The 18,011-nt window shown below is 38.0% G+C and overlaps 1 protein-coding gene across 4 annotated transcripts in view; it reads left to right on the forward strand.

Annotated features, from left to right (window-relative positions):
* FBXL2 (F-box and leucine rich repeat protein 2) overlaps positions 1-18,011 on the forward strand; it is a 112,774-nt gene that overhangs the window by 64,780 nt on the left and 29,983 nt on the right. For 3 of the 4 annotated variants that reach the window (XM_057315884.1, XM_026496677.4, XM_057315885.1), the window contains exons 4-9: positions 3,683-3,757; positions 8,906-9,000; positions 16,228-16,296; positions 16,395-16,490; positions 16,708-16,834; positions 16,975-17,049. In XM_057315884.1, coding sequence (XP_057171867.1) covers positions 3,683-3,757; positions 8,906-9,000; positions 16,228-16,296; positions 16,395-16,490; positions 16,708-16,834; positions 16,975-17,049 — 537 coding nt within the window. Of the gene's footprint in view, positions 1-3,122; positions 3,178-3,682; positions 3,758-8,905; positions 9,001-16,227; positions 16,297-16,394; positions 16,491-16,707; positions 16,835-16,974; positions 17,050-18,011 lie in introns of all 4 variants that reach the window. The other variant, XM_048216119.2, reaches the window with a different exon arrangement.

Here is an 18,011-nt window from a genome sequence, read left to right on the forward strand (position 1 = left end):
CTCCCAACTCATGCTTGTGCTCTCTCTCTCTCTCTCTTGCTCTCTATCTCAAATAAATGAAATCTTTCAAAAAAGAAAATTATTAGAATTTATTAATGAATTTGTAAGTGTTGCTGGATACAAGCTAAATATGGAAATTTATATATATATTAACAATTAGAAAATGACATTGAAGGGGTACCTGACTGGTTCAGTTGGTAAAGCATGTGACTCTTGACCTTGGGGTCGTTGAGTTCAAACCACACTTTGGGTGTGGAGCTTACTTAAAAAAATTTTTTTAAACGGACATTTAAAAATTCCATTTTAATAGTAACACATCAGATGACCAGTGTGGGGGGGGGAATCTAAAGATGAACAGAGTATCTACATGGAAAACTATAAAAATTACTATGAGAAATTCAATACATCCTAAATAAATAATGGAATATATTGTGTTTCTGCATTGGAAGACTTAATATTGTAAAGATTTCAGTTCTCCCCAAAGTTTCTATAAATGCAATGTAACCTCAGTAAAAATTTCGTAAAGTTTTCTTGTGAAAATTGACATGCTGATTCTAAAATGTAAGTGGAAATTCTAAGAACCAAGAATAGCCAAGGTATCTTGAAGAACAAAGTTGAAGGACTTAACATTACCAGACCTCAAGACTTAGAAAGTTTCATAATTAAAACAGTCTTATTAGCACAAGGGTAGACAAACAGACCATTGGAATAGAATACAAAGTCCAAGTACAACCACTCCTATATACCCCTATATATATTTGTTGATAACCAAGTTGCCATTGCAGTGCTTCCTTAATGAAGGGTGAAGTTATCACATTTGAGGTATGAAGCAATTTCCAGGAAAAATGGTTTGGAAAGCCCAGTCTTAATTTACAATGACTCTAACTCCTCTAGCTATCTCTGTTTCTATTGCCAGTGTGGCACACTGTCTCATTCAAGGCATTTATTTTATTCACTGAAACATGATTCAGGAATTTGGCTTAGGCTGCAGTTTGGAGTCCTATCATGCCTATTTAACTTGTGCAGATTCAACTACATATATTCATGGGGTGATGGGAAGAGGGAAAATAAACACTAAAGGCAATCTACTTTTTCATTCAGTAACCATAAAATTTGGTAGTAAGCATGAGATGAGTAATGTGAACTTTTGTTCCAGCTATTGGTTCTCATGTGTGTCTGGGTGTGTGAGCATTTTGCTTCACTTAGTGTGATCCTAGCATTCAAAGATAGGTGTTTTCCGTACAGCATGCTCACTAAGCACAGTTACTTCATCTGCTGTTCACCTGGAAAAATAGCATCTAGTCAAGTCCTGTGGGAAAAACAGCTGTGTTAAACTTTCTAAGGCTGTATGTGTAGTAGTCATAGACTTGGGCTCTCAAGCCAGACTACCTGGGTTCAAATCCTGGCTCTGCTCTTACTGTCTGTTTGGCCTGGGCAGGTTACTTAATCTTTCTGTGCTCCACGTCATTCTCCAAAAAACAGAGATAATTGTATCTCATAACAGTGTTGAGACAGTTAACTGACTAATATAAACTGTGGCTAGCACATAGTAAATACATAATCAAAGTTAGCTATTTTTACTAATATCAGTGCAATTGTTCTTTCCAAGAGTTGATAGAATGTCATCTCCAAGATGGTAGGGTCTTAAGGGATTCTCAAGGGAAACTTAGCTAACTCCTTTTTCACCTAGGCTTGTACTTTAGAACCCAACCCCAGCATGAAATATTCTACCATATGCATTTCTCTATCTGGTCCTTGGTCTTTCAGGGAGCTAATGATGAGTTGTGGCTCATTCGGAATGGTGGAATGGCACAGAAGATGGATGTTTGAGGCATAAAGGCCTGTGGGTGGGGCAAGATGTATTTCCATAGAGGCAATGTAGGTATTTGCGGACACCCTGAAATACGTTTAACGTATACTTTAGTGCATATTTTGAGCCACCGGCATTTTCCTATATACAAAGTTCCATTGAGTCTTTTAAGGTCAATGTAGCCCCTATGCTTCTATCCTTTGCTTTTTACTAGAAAGTGATTGGAGCCTATATTGTAGAATGGTACCTATAGCATCACTAGCCCTGTGGAGCATTATTGTAGGGTACAGTTCACTGGTGTTTTATGGATCTACTATCCGTCCCTGAGCCCATGGATTTTCAACTGACCACTGATGGTTATCTTTGGAGAATTTTGAAGAACTTTATAGGTGGCTGTTTGCCATCTTACCTTCTCCCCCTTCTACACAGAGACACAAACTCTCATATTTATCTCCCAGGACTATGAGAATTGGGATCCTATTATTGTCCCTGGCCTCATCCTCATTCACCTTTCTTCTCACAAAAAAGCTGCTGTTTGTCTGCAGCTGTTACTGCACAGCCCTGAGACACACGCAACTATTTGCCACTGTGCTGTCATCAGCAACTCACCTCTACTGCCAGTGTTGGGACCTCGCTCAGACCCCTGCTGTGCTGACAGCTACTGCTGCCTCTGGGGGCACTACTGATGTCAACTAGGTTTTTGTTCACTTCTCTGCTTTTCTTCTTCCCCATCTTTCCCATCTTCTCTGGTTCTTGGCTTTTGCTCAGGAAAAACTGGTCACTGTAGAACTTGCCAGTGAATGGGCTCCATCTTTCTGCCCTGTGAACAAATACATCAAAGCCAAATGGGTTTTATCACTGAGTCTTTCTTGGCTGTGTTATTTGAGGCTCAGGCACCTGAGCCTGTTTGGTACATCTAATAACAGAAGAGGAGTTTGTACTGTATGTTAGGGACATGAGAATTAGAAGGATTTAGCTCTCCCCAGTGGGCTTAGTGTCTAGATTAAAGAGTTGGTTTTTGAATAGGACAAGTTATCTACTGTCCCATGTCCATGTCATAGAACAAGGGACATAAAAGTTTAATGGGTTCTGTTTTAAGGGGATTTGTGTAGTGAGTCTAAAACAGCTTTGGAACATTTGATATTTCACAGTAGTGATGAAGAATTATAGTGAGCTTGTGTATTGCAAATTGAGGAATCTTGAAAAAACTTATGCTATATCCAGATGGCACATTAGATTTTATCTTTCAGGTTGTAAATATCCTAAAATGTTAATACCATCTTATTTTTTTGTTTTTCCCCTTTTTTCCTAGAATATTTTCCTTCTTGGATATAGTAACTTTGTGCCGATGTGCACAGATTTCCAAGGTAGAGTATTAACCAGATTTTTATCAATCAACAAATATTGAGTTTTATTAGAATGAGAAAGAGTTTTAGTTTTAGTTCAAGCAAGCGGTTAACTTTTTTTTTTTAGTTTTAAGAATGTGCGCATGTGCATGAGTGCACAAGCGAGGGGAGGGGATGTGGGAGAGAGAGAGAGAGTGAGACTCTTAAGCAGGCTCCACACCTAGCACAGAGCCAATGCAGGGGCTCAGTCCCAGGACCCCAAGATCATGACCTGAGCCAAAGTCAAGAGTTGGATGCTTAACCAACTGAGCCACCCAAGCGTCCCAAGCAGTTAACTTTAAATGTCATCTTTTATATTTAATGTAACATGGTGCTATCATAATTCCATATTTGATTGTCTATTTAATGTATATGAAGAATTAAAGTTTAGAAATACAAAGGTTCAATCATCAGGACTTCCATTAACAGTCTCACTTAGTGTATCTCTTTCACCCCCATCTCTCCTCCTCTACCTCCCACCCCCTAGGCCTGGAACATCCTAGCCCTGGATGGAAGCAACTGGCAAAGAATAGACCTTTTTAACTTTCAAACAGATGTAGAGGTAAGTTAGCTTTATTTTAGATAAAAGACTTTTTAAAAAGTTAAACTCGTCAGTCTTTCCTGCCTTTTTCTTTTGCTGCATTTAGATTTAATATTAAGATGTCAAGGTGTAATAGAGAAGAAAAAAAACCTGGAAGGTATCTATGTACTTCAAGACTAAAATTCTGCTTGTATTTTGTTTTGGCTCTGTATCAGTAACAAACTACTTTCCTCCTTTTTCATGTCTATAACCTTGGTATTACCACTCAGCTTTTTAAAGCCCTATACCTGCATCATTAACACCCAGTTCAGTGCTTTAATCTTAGGAGATGCCTGACAAATATTTATTGATCTGAAAGATCCACTCAGAACTCTAATTCAGCATCAAGAATGGAGAAATGGCAGAAGCGTGGGTCCAGGAGTGAAGCTGGAGACCTGAGATATCACTTTGGCTCAGCCACTTAAGCCATATATAATCTCTCAGTGCTTCAGTTTTCTTATCTATAAAATAAAGGAGCAAAATAATCCTTAAAGCCTTTTATAATTCTACGATTCTCATGTATTTATCTGGAAATATGTGAAAATCCCCATGTAAGAGTGGTAAGCCTGACCAAATGAGAAAAGTTTATATAAAGACAACTTTTAGATTAAATATCAATTTATACCCAAAAAGAAAGAGGGAAGTAATCTTCACTGCACATAACAATTATCTAGACTACTATTTTAAGGGTGTAGAGATTCTGAAGTTTATCTACCCAATGTTGGGAAAAACTTATTCATTTCTGGTTTAGCCAATTCAGTTGTAATCATGAAGTTGTATTTTAATTCAGTTCCTCATATAGCATTTTCATCAAGTATTTTTGTCAAAGTGTATGTTTTGTGTCTTTTTTAATAGCTAAGGAAATAATCATGCTTAACAGTGAGATGAGCCCAAACAATTTCCTGCAAGTTACTTAAGCTGGTGTTACCTCAAAGAGCTAACGATCAGTTGTGGAGGCCCTTCCCCTCCTTCTTTAGGTCACTAGCTGGAGAGTCTCTGATCCCATCTCAGACCAGTGGAGCAGAGCACCTGCAGCAAGCAGGGTTTCCCCCTGAGGGTTTCCTCTCAGGTATTCTGAGTTTGGAAGGGTCAGGGACCTCAGGGCTTCACGCCCAGCCCGGAAAGATAAACTCTCAGTTGCTGTTTTGGACTGTGGTCCCTGGATTAGGAGTTCTTTAATGCTCTTTCCAGGCTTGATAGCAGTGATTGCAACAGTGCCCCACCTAAACATGCTGACCTGTGATTTCTCTTCAAACTGATAATCTCTAGATCTTTGTTCATTGTATTTACTTAGTGATGTTGAGAAGCACATTAAATTCCAAAAATTGTAGTCATTTCTGCTCACCAAAGGAGAGTCGTTGTTTTTTAAAATGTTTGCAACTTATTTTTTCTTTTTTTGTGGTTCTTATTGTCCCCTCAGTTTTCTTTGATGATTTTTCCAAACTATACAACTTTTTGAAAGCCCTATTTACAACTTTTAAATTCAGATTTTAAAAAATACTGTTTCAAGTAAATAGCACTATCTTGTGCATGATTTGATTTCAGAATTTTAGCTGATGGCCGACCACAGCTGTATAAACACATTGTAAATATACTTAAAGAGTATTTCCACTAAGGGAGAGACTAGTTTATAGGTCCCCAGTTAGAATTACACGTGAAAACTTTTTTTAAAAGATTTTATTTATTTATTTGAGAGAGAGAGTGAGACCGAGAGAGAGAGAGAGAGAGAGCATGAATGGGGTGAAGGGCAGAGGGAAATGCAGACTCCCTGCAGAGCAGGGAGCCTGATTCAGGACTCGATCCTAGGACCCCAGGATCATGACCTGAGCCAAAGACAGACGCTTAACCTACTGAGCCACCCAGGTACCCCTCATGTGAAAACTTTAAATAACTGGCACCATATTAGTATTACTCTCATCTAATACTATTTAGTTGCCCTGTTGAGGCTGACAACTTGAATCCAGATTGGATTATGAACCAAGTGTTAGAGCCCCCTATGTTCTGTAGATAAGACCCATTGGATACTCACCCCGGGAAGCATTCCATGGATAAACTGATCGTTTCAAATTATTTCTTTGGGATGAAAATGATGATTTATGGATATGTTGAGAGAAGGGAGAATGTACCAAGGTTCAGGATTAATGTACTAACAGTATTTACTATGTGCCTGGCACTATTTAAGTAACTCACATATATTCATTTAATCTTCTCAAAAACACCATATTGAAGAAGCTGAGGCACAAAAAGTTTGAGTAACTTACCCAAGGTCATTCATCTAGTTAGAGGAGATAGTAGGCACCCTAAGCACAGTGGGTTACGTGACTGTGTTTCAGAGAAAAGGTAGAATAAAGCATCCAGATGACAGTGTACGTTGTCCCTTTTCTTGAGCACCACTCCTTCCTGAATAAATGTTGTTACCCTGATGTTTAGACATTTCCATGCCTTTAAAAGTTGGACATTTTTTGTCAGTGTCTTCATAGTTAATAAAGATTCCACCAGGCCAAAAATAAGAAATAACCAAGCAGCATGTTAATCTAAAAGTTATAACTCCAAAGGTCCCTCCACTTAGGCCTTATTTTTCTCTAAAGCCCTTCATTACAAAATCCACACCTACAACATACTATCTAAATGGATAATACACAGTCATTGACCTGAATTTTACATTTGGAAACAATTTGCTCATTTTTTCTCTTAGTTGGAAACAGTGGAACAGAAAATTCTGAATGTAATTTTTAAAAAATCTGAGTACAAAAATTTTTACTCCAAAGAAAGGAAGACTAGGAAGCTTATATAAATGTGACTAACTTGAAATGGAGAAAAATATGTTGCATACTCCATTTGTAGCCATTGGTATGGAGGGGTTTTCGCTGTTTTATTCTGTACTTGAATCTTGGACTTCCAAGTCATAACCTTTTTTTTCCCCCTAGTGACAGAGATTTATTAACTTAGGGAATACTCAAGAAAGCATAAATAGAGCCCCTAGCAATATCAGAGTATAGATTTTCATCTTAAGATGTTAACCAGGTTACAATACGTGTGAGCCGTGCTCCTGTGACCCTGTGGTTTGATGTGTCCTAGTGAGTTCTTAGTGCTCACAGTTCAGTGTCAAGATTGCTATTTTATAAAGTGAGGATAATAGCATTTTTTTAAAGACCCAAATGGCCCTCTTTCAGTATTTCCTCCCTTGTGGAGGCAGTAGTTGTGCAGCCTTTAGAATCAAATAAGTCTGTTAGAACCCTAACTCTGCTACTCACTAAGGTGTAACCTTGGCAATTTAACTATTTAATTTCTTTATTTGCAAAATGAAGGTATGAATCCAGTCTCTTAATAGTCAGGATTCTCCAGAGAAACAATTAATGGGGTATGTATATATACAATTACACGGATTTATTATAAGGAATTGGGTCATGTGATTATGGAGGCTGTGAAGTCCCAAGATCTGTAGTCAGGAAGCTGGAGACCCGGGAGAGCCGATATGTAGCTCCAGTCTGACCTGTGAGCCAGCAGAGCCAATAGGGTAAATTCCAATCTGAAAGCTGACAGGTTCGGGACCTAAGAAGAGCTGATGTTTTTCAGTCTCAGTCCAAAGGCCAGAAAGGACCGGAGTCTCAGCTCAAGCAGTCAGGCAGGGGAAGTTCCCTCTTACCCTTTTTCATTCTATTCAGGTCTTCAGTTGATTGGATGAGGCCCACCCACTGCTACTTTACTCTCTCTACTGATTCAAATGTTCATCTCATCAAGAAATAACCTCACAGACTCATACAGAATACTGTTGGCCAAATGTTTGCACACCCAGTGGCCCAGTGAAGTTGACACATAAGATTAATTATCAAAAGTTCACCCCTTGTCAACTTGGCACGCATATGCATCACCGTAAGCCATACTTAATCTCCAAATAAAGACAATGATAAGGTCATAATTCAACCGACTGTGATACAAGTATCCAATGTACAACCAAAACCACACTAACTCCTTCCTCAAAAGAAGAAATAAAGTCCTTGAATGATGTTCACTCTTCTTGATATCCTGTGTCTTAAATACTATGATACAGAATTGACAAAACTTAAATACCATGATATGGTGTCAGTACATCTTATTTTACATAAGGGAACAGAAGAGGAAAGAAAACAAATGTATTGGCTTTACACACACGCATACTCAACCAAATGAGGAGAGACACTCATGACAATTACAGTTTTCATTTCTGTAATTGGTTGCATGGTGGTAGTTGGTATTTTTAACTCCCTTCTTCTACTACCCATTCTGTGTTCTCTTTATCTTCAGCAAGCACCTCAGCTGGTCATGGTTCTTTACCTGGTAGAGTAACCCAAACTGTCATTCCTGAAGTGTATGGGCCATGGTAGTCCTGCCTGGATTGACTTGGAGTTTTCCACCGACTTGAATGACAGGGCATGATAACGTTAAGAGAGAGGACCTGAGAGATTTGTATTCCAGACGTACTCTTCATTGTCTCCATTGTGGAGTAGTAGACCATAAGGTTGTTGTGAATAGTAAATGAGACATAATAAGTACAAGAAAGTGTTAAAATCGTGCCTGAAAAAGTGAAAGTGCTTAATCAGTGTTCATTTTTTTCCTTTAATGTATCTGCCAGTATCTACCCCAAGTTTCTATTTCAAAGCAAATGTGTTTAAATAGGGGATTGCTAAGGAGGATGAGGGGGAGCTATTAGGCTACGTTTTCGAACTTTTTAGAGTCATAATGTTTAGCTAAAATAGAATTTTTTTTATTTATTTTATTTTATTTTATTTATTTATTTTTTTTAGCAATGCCTTTTAGATTGCTGGTCAGCAGCCAGTGTTCCCACCGCTGACCTCAAAAAGCCTTGTAATTGGTGAAGTAGTTCTGAGCCCTGGGTAGGGGAGGCCTGGTTCAGGGCTAAAACTTCCAAAATATAGTGCACTAATTTTTTTTGAATACTTAATGCTTTAATTGAAAACATTTCTCAATGCTTGCAGCTCCTTTAGAACAGAGTGGGGTGTTGGAGGAATGCTCCAAAATAATTTCTTTTATACCTGGAAAATATATATTCAGTTTCTAAATTTCAGGTTATTATGCTGTTAGATAAGCAGCATGAAAAATGAGATTTTTTTCTGACTTTTTTGACTCAAGGGTCGAGTGGTGGAAAATATCTCAAAGCGATGTGGTGGATTCCTGAGAAAGCTCAGCTTGCGAGGCTGCATTGGTGTTGGGGATTCCTCCTTGAAGTAAGTTGAATCCACAGTGACTCACTCTGTCATGGCAGCTTGTAGCTGACTTGTCATCAGCAGAAATAAACCAAGCATATTATGTGCTTTTCTTCTGTTAAATACTTTCTGTGGTAATTTGCAAAGAGATCTAAAAGAACTGTGACTTGAGAGTCAGCAGGCCCGGGTCAGGGATGTGACTTTAGGACAAAGGATTTCACCTCTCCAAGTGTTCGGTCTCTCTTCTACAAAGTGAAGGCAGCTGTGGCTGCTGCATGAGAGTGTCATGGGTATCACATGAAGCCACATAATAGTTGACTCCACTGGTCCCTTCTTCATTTGCTGATCTTCTTAGTTTCATTCTCATAAGAGTGACTACCTTTTTATATATTATACTACTCAACAAAATAATTCTTCCAAAAACTTCCTTAGCACACCTGGAATTTTGCTTACTCATGATGGGATGTAATTATCCAGTTGTATCCTATCCGAACAAATGCTTGCCCACGTCTTACTAGATAGCCATTATTTATTGGAAATGTTATCAATCCACTGTTAAGGACGTGTGCTTTTCTGGAGACAAGACCTAATCAAAACCTTTATGTTCTTATCCTTGTGGCCTCTACTATCGTTTGAGGTTGGCTAAATTAGAACACACACTGCCCCTAGAACCTTGGGATAGTCTTTGTCTCTTGCTGACCTAAGCATCACCACCATGTATATCAATCGCAACTGCCAGTAAGAATGTGCAGTACATAGTGATTGTAGATAGTGGAATTTGTAATTGAAACATCTGCTATACCATTGCTAAGAAAATTGATTCATAACATATTTTAAGGATCAGAACACTCCCTATAAATGTAATGGAACAAAGTATTTTTTTTAATCAAGAAATTCAGATCATCAAACCAAATTTTCTGGTACTTCAAAAGCTTTGTAGACTGATGAAATAGATTGATTCTATTTTAATACAAAGTTTAAATGTATCAAATAGGTCCTAAGATAATTTATAAAAGAGAACATAAGTTTAATAGTGGTTTTATTAAACTAAAATAAATGTGAAGATGTGGATTTTCACATGATGTGGATTTCCTCACAATGAGGAATATCAAAGAAATATATTCTCATTTCACTTAGCATAAAACCTCCGGTTCCATTCATGTCGATGTAAATGGTAGGTATTCATCCTTTCTAATGGCTGAGTAATATTCCATTGTATATATAAACCACATCTTCTTTATGATGGCTAATTGAATTTAAAAAAAAATATTCTTTTTTTTTTTTTTAAAGATTTTTTTATTTATTTATTCGACAGAGATAGAGACAGCCAGCGAGAGAGGGAACACAAGCAGGGGAAGTGAGAGAGGAAGAAGCAGGCTCATAGCGGAGGAGCCTGATGTGGGGCTCGATCCCAGAACGCCGGGATCACGCCCTGAGCCGAAGGCAGATGCTTAACCGCTGTGCCATCCAGGCGCCCCCCAAAAAAAAAAATATTCTTATCTTGGCGGTTGGAATAAAGCTACATGTACTAGCAAAACTACCCTGAGGGGCTAAGAATGTTAGTGGTTTACCATAATTTTTATAGTAGAAATCTATATTAATATCTTGTACATTTTTAGAGAGAGAACACACGCATGCAAGAGAGCAGGGGAGTGGCAGAGGGAGAGAGAATCTTAAGCAGGCTCCACCCTCAGCAGTGCAGAGCCCAATGAGGGGCTCAGTCTCACAACGCTGAGATCATGACCTGAACCAAAATCAAGAGTCAGACACTTAACCGACTAAGCCACCCAGGCGCCCCATTATCTTATACATTTTTAATATGTGAGACCAGATTACTATGAGAAATAATGATAAGCATAATTCCAGAACATGACTCAGAAGGAATTTTGTTATGCCTCGGGTTTTTTATTATAATTACCTAAAGCCAGCCTTGGCCTCTACTCTGCCCCACATGTGCATTGTTGTTTTGGATGGAGGCAGGCTATTCATTTGCAAATGTTTATTGAGCCCTACTCCACCAGGCACTGATCTAGAGAATGGAAATACAGCAGTAATCAAAATAGATTAAAATCCCAGTACTAATGGATCTTACATGTATGTTTGCTGTAACTCTTGCTGCATCATTATATATGAAGTCCTATGGATTTTTGACAGTTTTATTGAGATATAATTGAGATACAATAAACTGTATTTAAATTGTACAATTTGATAATTTTTGGTATATGTTATATACCCGTAAAACCAACACTATAATCAAGATAATGAACATACACAAGTAAATTTTCCTCATGTGCCTTTATGATACCTCCCTTCCTCCTTCCCTGTCTCTGCCCCATTGCTAGGCAACCATTGATCTGCTTTCTGTCACTATAGGTTAGTTTAAATTTTTAACAATTTTTATGTACTTCTATAGTATGTATTCAGTTTTTCCTGACCTCTTTCACTCAACATAATTGTTTTGAGATCCATCCATGTCATTGTATCAATAGTTCATTCTTTTTTATTGCTGAAGAGTCGTCCATTGTACAGATATACTACAACTGAGTTATTTCTCGTTTGGATTCTTTCCAGTTTGCAGCCATTACATATAAAGCTGCTATGAACATTTGTGTACAAGATTTTGTGTGTCATATTTTTTTGTTTCTCTTGAGTAAATACCTAGGTGTGGAATGGCTAGATCATTTGGTAGGTACATGTTTAACTTTTTAAAACTTTCAAACTGTTTCCCAAAAGGCTTATGCCATTTTATATTCCTACTAGAAGTGTATGGTACTTCCAGCTCCTCCACACCTTTGTCAGCACTTGATAGGTCAGTCTTTTTAATTTTAGCTTTTCTAATAGATATGTGTCGTAGCATCTTATTGTGATTTTAATTTGTATTTCTCGTGATTAATTATGTTGAGCAATCTTTATATGTACTATGCTAGCCACATATTTTCTTTGCTATCTGTTCAAATGTGGGGGTTTTGCCCTTTTATTTTTATTATTATTTTTTTAAAGATTTTATTTATTTATTCGACAGGATAGAGACAGCCAGCGAGAGAGGGAACACAAGCAGGGGGAGTGGGAGAGGAAGAAGCAGGCTCCTAGCAGAGGAGCCTGATGTGGGGCTCGATCCCAGAACGCCGGGATCACGCCCTGAGCCGAAGGCAGATGCTTAACCGCTGTGCCACCCAGGCGCCCTGGTTTTGCCCTTTTAAAAAGATTACTTTTTTTTTTTTTTTTTTTTTTTTGGTCTTACCATTGAATTTTGAGAGTTATATTCTGCATACAAGTCCTTGGTCAGATTTGTATTTTGTAAATGTTTTCTCCCAGTCTGTGGGAGTTTTTCACTTTAATGAAGTTCAACTTACCAGTTTTTTTTGAAAGAATCATGCTTTTGGTGAATCATACTTTTGGTGATATATGAGATCATTGCCTACCCAAGGTCATAAAGATTTTCTCCTGAAGTACTGATTTAGTAGCATTTCACAAATTCTAATGCTGTGTTTACATTTTCATTCCATTAAAAATGTATTCTATTTCCCTTTTGATCTCTACCTTGATGATGGGTTATTTAGAAGCATGTTAGTTAGTTTCTAAATATTTGGGCATTTTCCAGATTTTTTTGTTATTGATTACTAATTTAATTCCGTTGTGATCAGTGAATATACTTTATATGACTTGAATTCTTTTAATTTTATTGAGACTTGTTTTGTAGCCAAGAATATGGTCTGTCATGGTAAATGTTCATATACACTTGAAAAGAACATGTTCCCTACTGTTGTTGGCTGGAGTATTCTATAAATATCAATTAGATCAAGTTGAATAAGAGTGTTGATCAAGTCTTTTAATATCTTTACTGATTTTCTGACTTCTTGTTTGATCAAATATTGACAGAGTTATATTGAAATCTCTGCCTGTAATTTCAGATTTGTTTCTCCTCAGGTTATTTCTTCATGTATTTTGAAGCTCTGTTATTAGGTATATAAACTTTTAGGGTTGCTGCACCTTTATGATGAATTGACCAGTTTTTCATTATCACATGGCCTTCTTTTATCTCTAGTAATATTCTTTGCTGTGAGGTCTACTTTGTCTGATATTATATAGACACTCCAGCTTTCTTTTTTTGGCATATGATTTTCCATTTTTTTCCTTTTCACTGATTTGTGTCTTTATATTTAAAATTGTTTTCTTGTAGGGGCGCCTGGGTGGCTCAGTCGTTAAGCATCTGCCTTTGGCTCAGGGCGTGATCCCAGGGTCCTGGGATCCAGCCCCACATCAGGCTCCTCTGCTGGGAGCCTGCTTCTTCCTCTCCCACTCCCCCTGCCTGTGTTCCCTCTCTCGCTGGCTGTTTCTCTCTTTGTCAAATAAATAAATAAAATCTTTAAAAAAAAAAGAAAAGTTGTTTTCTTGTAGGCAATATGTGGTTGGATGTTGCTTTTTTGATCCATTATTACAATTTCTGCTTTTTAATTTTTGTATGTAGATCATTTACATTTAATGTGATAATTGATCTGTTATGGTTATTTTTAAATTTACTCTCTTACTGTTTTCTATTTGTCCCATACATATTTTCTTTCCCTTTCCTCTTTTTATGCCTTCTTTTGGATTAAGAATTTTTTATGATCCCACTTTACATCCTTTTTTGGATTAGAGCTTTAAGTTATTTTGTAATTTTAATGGTTGCTTTACAGTTTTTGTAATGTACATCTTTAACTTGTTATAATTTACCTTCAAATTGTATTACAGATCACTTCCATTTTTCCTTGCTCAGCCTTTATGCTATTACTGTTATACATTTTAATGCTACATATAATACAAACTACTTCACACTAGATTGTTGTATTTTTTAATAGTCACTTATTTTTTAAGAGATTTAAATAATTTTAAAAAGTGAATTTCTATACCTAAGTGGTTACTATTTCCATGTTCTTCATTTCTTTGTGTAATGTCACTCTTTTTTCTACCTATAGAATGTTCCTTAATATTACTTGTACTGCCAATCTGATTAATTCTTTTAGCTCTTCTGTGTCTGGAAAAAAAATTATTTTTTCCTTCATTTTTTAAAAATATTTTTGCTCAGTATAGAATTCTGTTGACAGTTTTTTTCAGTATTTTAAAGATGCTTCTCCTCTGTTTTCTTGCCTTTTTTTTTTTGTTACCAGTGAGAAATCTGTCACCCTTATTTTTCTTTCTCTGTACATGATGTGTCTTTTTCTCTGGCTGCTTTTAAGATTTTTCTATCACTGGTTTTGACCGATTCGGTTATGATATGCCTTGATGTATTTTTTCTTCATATTTCTTTGCTTAGAATTCTTTGAGTTTCTTGGATTTGTAGGTTTATAATTTTCATAAACTTTGGAAAAATTTTGGCCATTACTTCTTCAGATAGTCTACCCCACCCCTACCCCTGCCCAATCTCCTGTTCCTTGGGGACTCCCAGTCACATGTATATTAGATTGGTTGAGGCTGTCCCACAACTCATTTATGCTCTGCTCTTTTTTTTTTTTTTTTTCCTTCTTTATTTTCTTAACATGTTTCATTTTGGATAGTTTCTATTGCTATGTCTTCAAGTTCACCAGTCTTTTCTTTGAAAATGTCTAATCTGCTGTTAGTCTCACCTAGGAAATTTTTATCTTAGCCATTTTCCAAAAGTTTAATTTGGGTCTTTAAAAATAACTCTTAATGTGTCTACATAACACACTTAATAAACATAACATGTTTAATCTTTATATAGCTCCGTAGAACTATATTCTACAGAACATGATCATAATAACTTTGAATGTCTTTGTCTACTATTTCTAATATTTCTGTCAGTTTTGGGTCAGATTTGATTGATTTTTCTCCTCATTATAGGTATATTTTCCTTCTTTGAATGCATGCCAATTTTTTGCTCAATGCCAGGCATTGTGAATTTTATTTTGGGTGCAGAATATTTTTGTATTCCTATAAATATTATTGAGTTTTATTCTGGACACAGTTGAGTTATTTGGACATAGTTCCTTTCAAATCTTTTTCTTTTTTTAAATTTGTTAAGCTGGACCAAAGCCATTTTTAGTTGAGTACTAATTGTATACCTGAAGCAATGTACTTCCCAGTGCTCTACCCTGTGTCCCACAAATTAAGATGTTTTTCACTGTTGGCTTGTGGGAATGGGCATTTTCCTGGTTCTGGGTGAGCTCTGGCTGTTGCTCCTTCTAATGCTTTTTGATGATTCTTTCTCCGGCTTTGGGTGGTTTCCCTGTATGCATGCTCTGATTAGTACTCTATTGAATTCTTGAGGGAAACCCTCTGAAGTTCTCAGTGCTCTAATACTCTTCTCTGATAAATCTAATGACCTTGGTCAGATTTTGGCTCCACATCTTCAACTCAGGGATTCCACCAGCCTCCAGGTCAGTTCCATAGCACCATACCAGGGCAGAAGGAGCAGATAAGAGTGACATGGTTTGAGGCCAGGCTTTGGAACCATTTGGGTACTGCATGGAAGAATCAGGACTCAACACTATAAATACATTGAAGCTGTATTTCAGGAAAATGCAGGTGACCCAAGCCAGTCCTTGCTGAATATGTTAAGGAATAAGTGGTGAGTAAGGGATGTTTAATTTTCCACTTTTGGCCTTTCTGCCAACCTACAAATCATTGAGGAAGTTGCCCTTCATGACTCAGTATCCTTAGCAGTAAGTGGATGGTCCTTCATACTGATGAACTACTGACCCTATCAGTGGCCAAAGACAGTTTCTTTAGAAAGGCTCTTGAATAACCAAGTGACAGCATGGCACAATACAAGAAAGATTGAGTCCTCGTGCTTCCAGCTGATTTTTCTAGAGAGAGGAAGGAACAAGGAGCCAGGCCTCCATTCTCTGATGTTCACCAAGGTGTGTGTTGAAGAATTATGACTGATACATAGTCAGTCTTAGGCTTTGCTTCTCAAAGTGTAGTTCCCAGAGTAGCAGCGGCGGCATCACTTGGGAATTTCTTAGAAATGCAGAGCATCAAGCAGTTTGTCAAGCTATGCCATTAGAATCTGCACTGTGACAAGAACCCCAGCTGTTTCATGTGCATATTAAAGTTTGAGGAGCACCAGTACCTATAGTCAACAAGAATATGTTGTACACTTGAAATCTGGTGAGAGTCAATCTCATGTTAAGTGTTCTTTCCACAGTAAAATAAAATGTAAAAGTTTGAGGAGCAGTGTTTTAAATGTGAACGGTGACACATGCCCTCTAGTGGCTGACCAGGGAGTTTTTAAATGTTTTCTCTTCATAGGACCTTTGCCCAGAACTGCCGAAACATTGAACATTTAAACCTCAACGGGTGCACCAAAATCACTGACAGGTAAGGAATGAGAATGAGTTTGGTAACATTGACCATGGGGAATGTGAGGGGAGAGAAACATGGTTGAAAATATCTTTAGTGTGTCTGCTCTTTTCCAGCACGTGTTATAGCCTTAGCAGATTCTGTTCCAAGCTGAAACATCTGGATCTGACCTCCTGTGTGTCCATTACAAACAGCTCCTTAAAGGGGATCAGGTAGGAGTACCTGTTGTCAGAAGAAACACCTAAACCTGTGAGCATCCTGGTGTGTCTAAAACCTTTCTAATGAGCCCATTGGAACAAGAAATAGGTGACTCGGGTCACAGAGGTTTTCTCTCCCCTGAATTGTTTGTGATTTACTGAACTCAGGCTTGGTAATGAACTATCTATAAGATAGATTGCACATATGTGGTCCTGTTTCTTGTTCCGTCAGTGAGGGCTGCCGAAACCTGGAGTACCTGAACCTCTCTTGGTGTGACCAGATCACAAAGGATGGCATTGAGGCCCTGGTGCGAGGTTGTCGAGGCCTGAAAGCCCTGCTCCTGAGGGGCTGCACACAGGTACCGAGGGGTTAGTTGAGGTGTGTTTCTCTAACATGAAGTGTGGACACTTCAGTAGAGAACTGCTCTTGCATTTTTCTTGGTGCTCCACTATTCCTTCACCTGGTTCCATCCCTCCTTTGTTTTCTCTGTCCACTCAGTTGGAAGATGAAGCTCTGAAACACATTCAGAATTACTGCCATGAGCTTGTGAGCCTCAACTTCCAGTCCTGCTCAGTAAGTAGCGTGCTTTTCCTGCGACCACCCTCCTGTCCCACATTTCTTGAGTCTCCTGTGGCCCCACTTTGAAGCCCCCAGGCAGGAGGGATGGTGGCCGCACCATCCCGTATTTTGTGTCCTCATACGATCTGTCGGTTGGCCACAAGATGAAAGAATAACAGTCTAAACAGAGTGGCCGATACAAAGCCATTCACATTTCCCACTAAAAATAATATAGATTGACATCTTGGTTTATTTTAAGATATCAGGAATGCTGTGAACTAGTCACTAACCTGAAGAAATTCATGTAAGGTCTCAGTGTCTTATAAATTACTGGGTATAATGACGCCTCTCACGTCTCAGTGGATGAAATGAAATGATAGACGTGAAAATGCTTTGAAAAATAAAGGATGTTTGCAAGAGCAAGGTATAATTTTCATCATGGCATTAGCTTGTGAAAAACTATTATTCTGTCCTCACTGCCATTGTCAGTATTGATCCTTGAAGAGAATGCTTGCTACATCCTCCTGGGTTTCTCAAGGGGAACATAAATTTTAAGAAATATAAGAGAAATCCTTGCAGTTGGTATTTGGTGTCATGTCTTTAGAATCCTTGATGGTGGGAGAGAGCACTGTCTTCTGGACAAATGACTTATGGACACTGCTCAATGTCAGGATCTTGTGTGTGTAGGAGAGCACTGGCAGGTGACTTAGAGTAAACTATAAATGTGCAAGCCGGGGCGCCTGGGTGGCGCAGTCGGTTGAGCGTCCGACCCTTGGTTTCGGCTCAGGTCATGATGTCCTGGGTCGTGATCTCATGGGTTGTAGGATTGGGCCCCCTGCAGGTCTGCTGGAGGCTTCTCTCCCTCTCCTTCCCTCCCGGCATTCTCTCTCTCTGTCCCTCTTTAAAATGGATAAGTAAATCTTTAAAAAAAAAAAAAATATGCAAGTCATTTATCAATAATTTAGCGATCTATTTCA

Source organism: Ursus arctos, unplaced genomic scaffold, assembly GCF_023065955.2.
Source record: "Ursus arctos isolate Adak ecotype North America unplaced genomic scaffold, UrsArc2.0 scaffold_20, whole genome shotgun sequence".
NCBI lineage: Eukaryota > Metazoa > Chordata > Mammalia > Carnivora > Ursidae > Ursus > Ursus arctos.